Below are 10911 nucleotides of genomic sequence, written 5' to 3'. Positions count from 1 at the left end.
GGCTCGAACCCACGACCCTGAGATTAAGAGTCTCATGCTCTACCGACTGAGCTAGCCGGGCTAACGTTAAAAATCCTTAATTTTCAGAAATATTAAGTATCGAAGAATAAAATTTTAAACGATTAAAATATTTATTATTATTATAGGATAGAGGACTTCCAGTACCAGTGCCAGCTTTCGATGGACCTAGTGCCTTCGTCCCTACGTCCGAGGTAAGTACTTTTTATAACATGTTTCTCGCATACTTTCATTCCTTTAATATTTCAATATCTATTATTTTCTTAAATATTATAATGAAATTGATCGAACATGAATTAACATCAGATATATGAAATGTTTAAGAATTTGAATTAATAGAAAGAAGTTGATCGATGATCGAAATAAATGTTTTTTGAAATTTTAACGAAATTAATTATATTAATTTTAACGAATATTAGGGTAAGAAAAACAAAACGATTACAGTCTGTTTAATCTAGGACATTGAATTGGCGCTCGTAGCGCCGATAAGCTTTGCCTTATGATTGGTAGTTGTCGGTAAAAACGATCCTCACGATTGGTTGAGAGAAGGACGATGCCATGGATTGATTCACATTTACTTGTCCCCCGGTAACCTTCAATTTAGTCTAATTAAGAACAATTAGGTATTCTTGCCGCTTAAAGTACAATTCTTTATAATATGTCAGTTAAAGGAATCTTCTTTATCGGTTAAGTCAATAAATATTTAATGCAATTAATTATATGAACGTAATATATGAAAATATATTTAAGTTTATATCGAAACATTTACATCAATATATGAGATTTGTTCATTATTATGCCAATAATTTAATTTATACAGATAATTTTTTTAATTCTGCATTTTCTTGATACGAGGTTTCTCGTTTGTCGAATATTATTCGCATATACATATATTTACGTAATGATTTTTGAGTAGTATCTGTTAAAAAGTTATTTGAAATATTTCTTACGGTAATCGACAGATGGCTCTGTATGTGACTATTCGTGCAAATTGTCGCGCCAATTAAATTCAGTAAGCGGAATAAATTACAAAATTAAATACGTATCAAATAATCTCCATCTCTATATTTTAAATATTTTTGCTTTTATCTAAAACTGTTCTGGCTTTCGATTTAATTAATACCAATCCTATTATATTTAACAGATTAGCGAAGAGATAATAAAAGAATGATATTTAAATTATATAATTTCCAGTAATAAAAAATTGTTTCCATATTATAAATAGGCGACAAAAAATGTAAAAAATGCAAAAAATGAACAAGCAAATGAAATTTGATTACGATTCTTTTTTTAAGAATGAATTACATTTCATATATCTGATGAAACATGTTTATTACATATGTGTGAGTGAAATAAATGTTGTATCTCTATTTTTCTGCAGTTTCTGACAGTGCGTCTTAATCTTTCTTTATAATATACGTACATATATCGAGTGTACAATTTCTCGATATCGTTCTAAGATCTTTCTCTTACGGTATTTTCGCATGAAAAGTGAATATTTTACTTCGTGCCGTTCAAATTTTACGTTATCTTTCGTTACCTATCTTTTGTGCAAAGAAAAATATAAAATCAATGACAGGTAAGTACGAAATAAAGTTTTTTCTTTGAATAATATATATTTTAGCATAATTAATTGAAATATTATTTTTCTATTTTCTTAATCTTAATATTCCTCAAACGATATATAAAAATTATTATTAATTTTATTTTTCATATTTTATTTATTATCTTATCCTGATTTTCAATTTTATTTAGATACGTTGGTTTCAATATATAATCACTTTCTCACGAATAAATAAATTTAATTTCCAATGATACGATCTTAAATGATAATCTTACGAGTCTTCAAATCTTGATTTTGCCAATGAATTTTTATACGAACTTTAAATATTAAATTAACGATACAATTTCAACGACTTTATACATCATTGACATTACATCACTTTTCGTTTTCATTTTGTATTACGAATCTATTTAGAAATACATTTATTCGTTACATAAATATATGACTGTGTTCGTAAAAATTTAAAATGTAAATTATCAGGCAGCATTTTTAACGAACCAATTATAATAATTCGTCTAATTTTCTTTTCTTTCCTTTTTTTTTTTTTTTAATATTACATAAGTGCGATATTTATAATGTAAATGCAAACGGTTCATTTTCACGTATTTTATATATATATATAATTCAAGAAAGATTATCCGTTCACGTATCGAATTACTTTCATCTTCGATCAAAGATCGACATTTCGCCCGTGGATATTAAAATTGTCCAATCAATCGTGCTCGGAACTCCTTTCCAGAGAAAACTTTCTTTTCTATCCTTATTTACATTTGTACACCCTTATCGCAATTACCATCGACAACAGCCATCGTAAGATTCAGCAACGAGTTTGCAAGTGCAAACAACGGGACGCGTTCCTCTTCTCACGGTTAATCGATAACGATTCTTCCGGTTCGCGCGACACGCTCCTCGGAAGTAGGGAAGAATGGAAGGATCGAAAAATTGCAGGGTAAAATGCCTGCAAGAATTCCGGGATAGCTATCCACGAGTTAGCCAATCTCACGTGCTTGTGCAGCGGAATTCAGCTAGCGCTGCATCGAGCCAAGTTCAAACCGCCCTGAATTTCTAACATGGTATGCGATTTCTGCGGTATCTTGGAGAGATGCCCAAAGTTTGGCAAGAGAAAGAGGCGACGGACGGTCGTCTGGGTTGGAAGGGGGGCGAGGGAGCTCACGGGAATCCTGGTCAGGTCATTGTGAGTCGTAACTCGGTCCAGCGACCGCAAGTGGCTGCAAGTGTCTCGTATACAAGCTCCATTAAGGATCTAATTGAATCCCTTTCCTTCTCCGTTTTCTTTTCCGCTATCATTTCCCACCCCCATCTTCGCGCTCGAGTTCACGTTTTCGAGAGAAACGTGGCTGGTTCCTCCGTTGAAACCCTGATGTCCTCCTCCACTTCCTTCTTCTCCTTCTTCCTCCTTCCTCCCTCCCTTCCCTCCAAATCTTATTACCCACCGTTTTCGAATTCTCGTGTAATTGCATTAAAACGGCGGCCACGACAAACGTCTCGGGTCACGTATAAACGATCGGGGTCACCGACTTCTTTCTATGCATCTTTCAATTGCTCGACCGCTATTCATCGTTGACGTCGGGATATTTGCAGTCACGTGGATTGCAAATCACGTCTGGATATACGGCACGTTGCAACTACACCGTGTACATAAATGTTTTATTTATACGAGCGGATATGATTATAATTCAAATGGTCTAAGAGATTATTTTAGAAACTTTGTACCTCTATTTTTTCTTCTTTTTTTTTTTTTTTTTTCTAGCATGTTAAACAGTTTTTTTCTTTATTGGATTTAATTTCGTTTAAAATAATTGGAAGAATAAATTGCACGTAATAAATTATTTAATTATATTGGATATTACGATGTGATAAGAAGACAGTTATCGTGTTGGTGGGGCTCGATCGTGAAATGAATTGCGAGACATGGATAGGAGAAAGGAGAATATCGTAAAATAAGGGATAGGATAGGATGGATATAACGAAATTTCTCATGTAAATCCTTTGCCATCCACGTAGTCCACGCTTCGCGATAAATAACCAGCTGCTGCCTCGAAATATACCTATAGAAATATTATCACAAGAAATATTTTTAGACAGACGAATTGAAAATGAGTAAGATGTTTGATACAATTTGTCTTTCGAAAACATTTCGAATTTTCTTCAATTTTCTAGATAGGATATGATCCAAAATCATTCATCGTTTGCCTCGTATTGGACTCGTGTCAAATTCATAAATTTTTAGGTTAAACATTTCACAATGTTTTATATCTTTTTCTGACTTTGTTTGACAATATCATTGCTTATTTATACTCGATCTGTTTCATCGAAGAAGACGTTGCTCAATTTTTTTGATTATTCTTTTCCATTAGAAAGAAAATATATTTTTTCGAATTTGTTGTTTATTTTAATTGTCGCTCCAATAATTCGAAACCGATATGATAATAACCACGACCATCCACGATATTGGAGTCGGTCCATTGATAAAGAATTTTTCAGTTACTACACGTTTTTCGATATCGATATAACCTTCAGGGTTGGGTTATCTTTATGACTTATTATCTAATACCAGTGTAATGAACAGGAAGATATTATATAGTAGGAAGTTGTATCCATAAACAGGCGGATAAGCATGCAGGGAAGATTAAATGAGCGGGTAAGAAAATGGGGTGGATGAAGGGAAGGATGATGGAAGGATCAGAGAGAAATTGGGGTATTCTTTGGGGATGGATTGGAACAAGTATAATAATCGGGATAGTTACGAGTTATCGTACTGTTTTATTTCAAGAGACAAGTAAATTCTCGTAAATAAAGCCAATCGTTTGCTTGAGCAGATATTTGTAATGGAGCAAGATAATTATTTGTTGAATTATTAATATTTTTTTTCTCTACTACTTTTTTATCTTCCCTGGTATTTTACTGGTTATCTTTACGTAGAAAACGAGGAAAATAGAAATAAATTACAGAATAATTTACAAATAAATTTTATAGTTACGTAAAGAAATATTATTTTAAATAATAATATTTAACGTAAAGTATATTTTCAATTATAAATATTACACAATATTTGCCTATGATTTAATCATTAAATGAAATAATATTTATAAGAATATCTTTATTTCTTCCAATTTATTTCAAATTCTATTTAATATCTTGTTACGTATTCCTACTAAAAAATCATAATACTTTGGCATTAAAGAGCTTCAGCGTCCGTTAAATATTATGAATTTTAAAATGCCTTTTAAAAATGTATTTTTTTTTCTTTTGTATATAATCATTTTTAATACTCTTTCTTTCAATGTATTTTTATCGTGTAAAATATCGGATTAAACGAAATTAGCGGTAGTTAGAATTCAATTTGTTCTATAGCTTTTAAACGAGGATTTAATACCTCTGTTCAGTGATACGAGTTAATACCATACGGATTATATATTAGCTTTTGATTTTCTATACTGTTGCAAAGATTCTCGTGACTTGCATTTCCGATCCATTAGTCGCTAAGTCTGGCACACCTTCTGTTAAACAAGCATTAGCTCCTCCTAATCTATAACAAGATAATACCTGGACTTGCCTATCTTCCTTCTATGGCTTGGCCGAAGCTAATTGCGATCTGCGGTCACGTCACGGTTTATTTCCACCGCAACATTTCAACTGCACCTTTTTTGTTTTATATATATAAATATATATATATATATATATCTTTCCATCGAAAACGATTTATTGCGGATTATTTATAGCGTCGATCATCGGCCGCTATATTTCTCCGCATCCTATTTTCCTATTCGCGTAAAATAAGTGGGACATTGATTTTAAATGGCCACGGTAGAAATCACGAGGCAGGATCCACGACAGCGTCACGATTTCCGTGGTTGTTATGAAAACACGAGAATCTAGGTTACTAGAAACCACCGGTTGACACGATTGGTAAGACACTCTGCGGTTTCTCGTTTCTTCGCAAATCCATCGTTCCACTCGCGAAGAAATTTTTCTTCAAGTATTATTTACTTGGTCTGATGCTTCGAACTGTTGCCTTGATATTCTATTGCCTTGTTTGTAGAAGGGGGAGAGGGGCTTATCTTCGAGAGGAAGATAGAGAAGTGATAAGCTTAATGTTAAAAGATAGAAAAATCGATAGGATTGTTATTACCTGTGTTCCAATATTCGTGTATGATAGGTTTCCTAGTGAGGATAATTAAATTAAATAAAATTATTTTCCTCCGTTCAAAAATTCATCAATCATTTTCATTGCAAACTCTTTCTGAAATGCGCAATTCGAGATCCTTGAACTTTCTTGAACGTGTGCATTCAAACATGCATTTTATTATCGAGAAATTATCATCTCGAAATCCTATCCCAACAAAATGTTCATCCTCACGTTCAAAATTATAAACGATTCAAATCAATCCATCTCGAATATTCATCGTAAAAAGAAAAAAAAAAAAAGGAAAAAACAGGATCCCTTTAATTCCCTCTTAATAATCCACGCAATTTCTCGAATACGCAAAAATCGAAACACGAATCTTGTGTTATGCCATTGCGAAATAAGATTTGTTCTGTACCGTTATCGGTCTGCCGGCATCCGAAGCAGCGTCAGCTGTCGTGAAATTCGCCGATGGTTCGATTAGCGTGAATGCACGCACACACATGTATACACACACACACACTACGAAAGGCGAGAGCACATCGTACACGTCGCCGTATTCGTGGACCAATCGACCCTCGCCACGAGTGGAAACGACGAATCAGGAGGGTCGTATAGCGGCGGGGATAGCAACCGGTGCCTAGGGTCCCCGTTTCTCGCGTCTGTTGCGCGTTCACTAGCTTCCTCCCCTTACTGCCGGGCTCCCGTCGCGACAACGCTCTTCGCGGGTGTTCATTCGCGTGTCAGACGTGGTTGAGGTGGGACGCACGACTCCACGTTCCTCGTTCGTATGTATATATGTATATATATATATATATATATATATGTATATGTATATATATACACACACATACACGCGTATACATTATATTTGATTCTCTCTCTATCTCTATTTCTCCTCTCTCTCTCTACGTGCTCTACGGTGAGAGGCCAACGTGGTGTTGGTTCCACGTGCGCGACGCATCGACGTGTACGCCTATAACTTCCGCTTTTCACCTGATCTCCGCATTAGGCAAGACTCACGTGGCCAGATCTCCCGCGCGTTGTGCCTCCCTTCGTTCGTTGCTTTGCATCACAGGTACGTGAGAATAATAAGAAAATAATAAAATTAAGCGTATTATTATTATTTGTACCTTTCCTCTTTTCTCTCTTTTTCATCGTTTTGTGCGTTAATTGTGCGTTATAATTGTGCGTTATAATTCGATTTAATTGTGCGTCGGTTGTTATGCGTTCGTGCGAGTGACGGTTTATCGAATTGGAAAACATATTTCTTTCCTTCTTCTTCTTCTTCTTCTATTCCTTCTTAGAATTCGAATAGAACGTAATTACGATTCTGTTTCGCGTGAAATTGAAGAAGAAACGAAGGAATGAAAAACTGATGTTTGGATTTGGAAGAATCTGCGTTGCTCGGATATAACAACACGGGACGGGATACGTAATTGTTTTCAACCGGGTCAAACGGTGAGACCTTGTACGTTCGCGCGAAGCTTCCGCAATCGTAAATTCGAAACGCGCGCACGCGTCATCAATGATAGTCGACATGGCGTGTGATAAACGTGTAATCTCACGAGACATTGCGTGTCGATAGCTAATCGTTAAATTAATCATCCCTGCCCATTTCTCTCTAAAATTTCTTGGAATTCGTGCAATAATAATCGCGTTTGAGTAAGCACGTTTTGGACTTTTATCTCGCGTTGGAATTACGCACGTTTCGGTATACGATCGTTGAAAATACTTTGCTTTGTCTTTGACAAAGTCGATCAGAGTCGTGTCTCGTTGATAGCGATAACAAATACGCGTGTACTATTAAAATACTGTCGTGAAAGAAATGTGAAACGCGTGGAGGGCGATTTTGTGGAAGAAGTGGAACGTAATGTGGAAAAAAGAAGAAACAAATTATTTCCATATACCACGTACAATTACTTCGCTTATTCAACTAGAGATTTCAACTTTTTCATCGTTTCGACTGTAATTATTTCCTTTATTATTTATATTCACATCGAATCATATCGATCTCCACGCATTCGATAAAATTTCACGCTTCAACGATATATATAATAAATATCCTTCGTATCAATTATCAATCTCAAATCCTCCTTCTCCTCCAAACGATTCGTTTCGTTCTACATCGTGTTTCCAACGATTCCCCCTCCTCCCCCTTCCCCCAATTTATACACATAGTTATTCAAGAGAGTAACCGTTGTTTGTTTCTTTTTTTTTATCGTGGCGTAAAACTCGTTTGACCAGTTGCGCGTTAAATTTGCGATGCTAATGCGGAGAATCGCACCATGCCACCAGCAATGTTTCTCACGGAAGTGTATCCGGCTTTTATTGCTGGCAAGTTGACGGGAAATTTACGCGAGAAATCTGAAGATCGGACGACAATCGAGGGGAATTCCATAATTTTCGATCGCGATTTCTGATAATAGCTAAGTTCAGATAAAGAAAAATCGTTCTGTTATTGAAAAATCGTATTCGACCGCGAATCATCCCGAAGACTCGTCGAAAGACTCGTTTACGAGGCTCGTCGATTTCATCCTTCCACTTGTACGCGTTTCTAAATTATCGTAAATTATCGACAACCTGCGAATTTTACCGCGACGAGGATCGATCGACACGATAAGACACGGATTCGTTTCGCGTGGGAATGTTAATCAATTTTGTCGAGTATATTTTCAATAATGAAATTCGTTCGTTTTATGGACGAATAATTATCGAGTCGATAAATAAACGTCGATTACCATAATTTTACAAATTTTTGGTAGAAGTTGAATTATTTATAAGGTACATTGACCCGGAAATAAATTGTGAATTTTAATCTATCGTGTTTTTTTTCTTCTTTTTTTTTTTTTTTTAATGTATCGTTGTAAAAACGTTGTATCTTATATTTTATTATACGCGTTCGAATATCTATAATCGTTTTGCAACGAGTGTAGTATTCTGATTAAGTAGCTGTTGTAAATATCGAGTAATTTTTCTCTTGTGAGAAATTGTTTTTTTTTTAATAATAAATTCATGAACTATGTATAGTCATAAGTGACGTTTATATATACGTGGTTGAAACATTTTTCTAATTCGTCATTTTTATAATTCGAAAAACGTCTATGGTTAAAGGAAAATTTCCATTCAAACATAATATAGAGGAACATTTTTAAAGGAAAAAGTTATATAACGGTAATACGTTAGATACGATCGAAAATCACGGTTAATTTCCGGATTAATATAATAGTCCATGTGTCATGTGTTCGCAAACGTGAATTGATACCACGTGACGATTTCACGAGCGAGAGCCAGGCAAGGTGATTCGTGCCGAATTACTAATGCTATTGTCATGATACCTATAACGAGATTAGTTGTTCAAGGTTGCTTGGACTTATCCCGGCAAAAGTCGTAAAATGCTGCATTAATACGGGAAATTTTGAATTAAGATAAAAAGCTCGTTTAATTAAACAATTTTAGCGATAGCTCGAAAAGCTTCTGAATACATCGAACATACTTCTTTATTTTTTTTCGTTCACTTCTCTTTCTCTCTCTCTGTCTGTTTGTCGATGATTGAAATAAATTTTCAAAAAAAAAAAAGAAAAAGAGAAGAATGATTATTTTACTTTTATATTTCATTTTCACAAGATAGAAATTTCGAATTTTATGTAAAAGGTATAAATATAAATTTAATACAAAAATAGTTCGATGTTTTGTACAAGATTTCTTGCTATTGCTATCGAAATGTGTTTCATTGATATCGATACCATTTATCGCGGTAGAGTCATTCTTTTTTAAACGGTTATTTCACCGATATTTCCACCGTTATCATTCCACGATGTTTCTTCTTTCTTCCTCCCATTACGTATATATAGTATAGTCGTAGTATTTATTACGATAAAGAAAAGAATGGAAATATTTCGGTATAAACGACAGAAGAAGATTATTTAGAATTCGACGTGCCTTCTTTCGTTCTCGATTTTAATAAAATTTTCGAATTCCCGGTTCCAAGCCATTTTTTCGACGCTCATTTAAACACGCATAAACACGCACGAGAATTATGTCGCCATGTTCGAAACGTTCAAAACAAATAAAAGGCCTTGGACTTGTTTTCAAAGCTTTTTCTCGACGCGGTGCAATTCTCCCGCGTCCATGAAAACCCGCTAAATTTGAATTCTCGTAAACATTTCGACGAATGTTCGTCACGGGACATATAAGAAAAAAGAAAAAAAAGGCGAGAAATCGCGTAATCTGAAAAAAATCTCGTCAAGACGTTACACACACTTTTCGCGTGACACGTCCACGTAAATTATTAAAAACCGTATTTTTGTTCCCCTTTCGTAATCGTAAATGGATCGTTTATGAACCGAAAACACGCTTTCCTAAATGAAATTTTAAAAATAACGTCACGCTTTAAAGAACCTTGTCGAGAGGTTTGTAAGAAAAAAAAGAAAAGAAGAAGAAAAAAAAGAGGAAAAACTCGAACATGCATAAAGCTCCAACCGGTAATCTCGAGTTTCTTTTACGACACGCGCAGTGATATGCAAATGATGTGCAAATTTTCTTCTTCTAAAACATGTTAAAAAGTCCCATCGCCTCGCGAACCAATTTGTCCTCGTCTCTCTTCCTCTCTCTCCACAGATTTTAACTTGAATAATAATCCTCCCCCTCCCCTCCTCTAAAATCCATTTGTTGGAACAATTTTTAAAATGAAATCTTCGGCGGTTCCAAGAGAATTCAATTAATTAACATTCGTCTTTTCTCTCAGACTCTCATTTCCTCGCGAGGAGGGGAGGGACGTGGGGAAAAAAAAAGTTTCGAGCCGGAAGAACCGAGTCGGAAGAGTCGCGTTAAGGAAGCTAGGACACGGAAGCTAAGCAAAAGGTGGCTTCTCTCTCTCTCTCGCAATTTACTAAATTGGAACATTCCACTTCCGTTTCCTTTCCACCGTGTATCCGAGTGGAAAGTTTGGTCCGAGTAGCCCGGGTATCGTTGCCTCCTTATTAAAGCGTCTTTAAACCCGAATCAGCTTCCACGAATCTCGAATGGGATTAACTCGACGCGCCTCCCTCCCTGTGTAACGATTCCTCCGATTCTTCCGTGACGTAATAATGCGCACCGATTCACAGACACGGTGGAAAAGCTATTTCTCGCACCACGTGTTTCTACAACGTTCGACAAGTCTAATACAATTATTAAATTA

At 35.2% G+C, this 10911-nt stretch overlaps 2 protein-coding genes across 2 annotated transcripts in view; both read left to right on the top strand.

Moving 5' to 3' along the window:
• LOC102678389 (sestrin homolog) overlaps nucleotides 1–10911 on the top strand; it is a 140092-nt gene that overhangs the window by 3232 nt on the left and 125949 nt on the right. The window contains exon 3 of the mRNA XM_006612210.1: nucleotides 147–212. Within this exon, the coding sequence (XP_006612273.1) occupies nucleotides 147–212 (66 nt within the window). The remainder of the gene's footprint in view (nucleotides 1–146; nucleotides 213–10911) is intronic.
• The window catches only part of LOC102678156, a 10757-nt gene continuing 6291 nt past the window's right edge, over nucleotides 6446–10911 (top strand). Inside the window, exon 1 of the mRNA XM_006612209.2 lies at nucleotides 6446–6807. The gene's annotated coding sequence lies outside the window, so the exon portion shown is untranslated. The remainder of the gene's footprint in view (nucleotides 6808–10911) is intronic.

The sequence above is a fragment of the Apis dorsata genome, unplaced genomic scaffold (genome assembly GCF_000469605.1).
Source record: "Apis dorsata unplaced genomic scaffold, Apis dorsata 1.3 scaffold_99, whole genome shotgun sequence".
Taxonomy (NCBI): Eukaryota; Metazoa; Arthropoda; class Insecta; order Hymenoptera; family Apidae; genus Apis; species Apis dorsata.
Note: the sequence above shows the minus strand (reverse complement) of the source record. Positions and strands in the feature narration are given on the sequence as shown.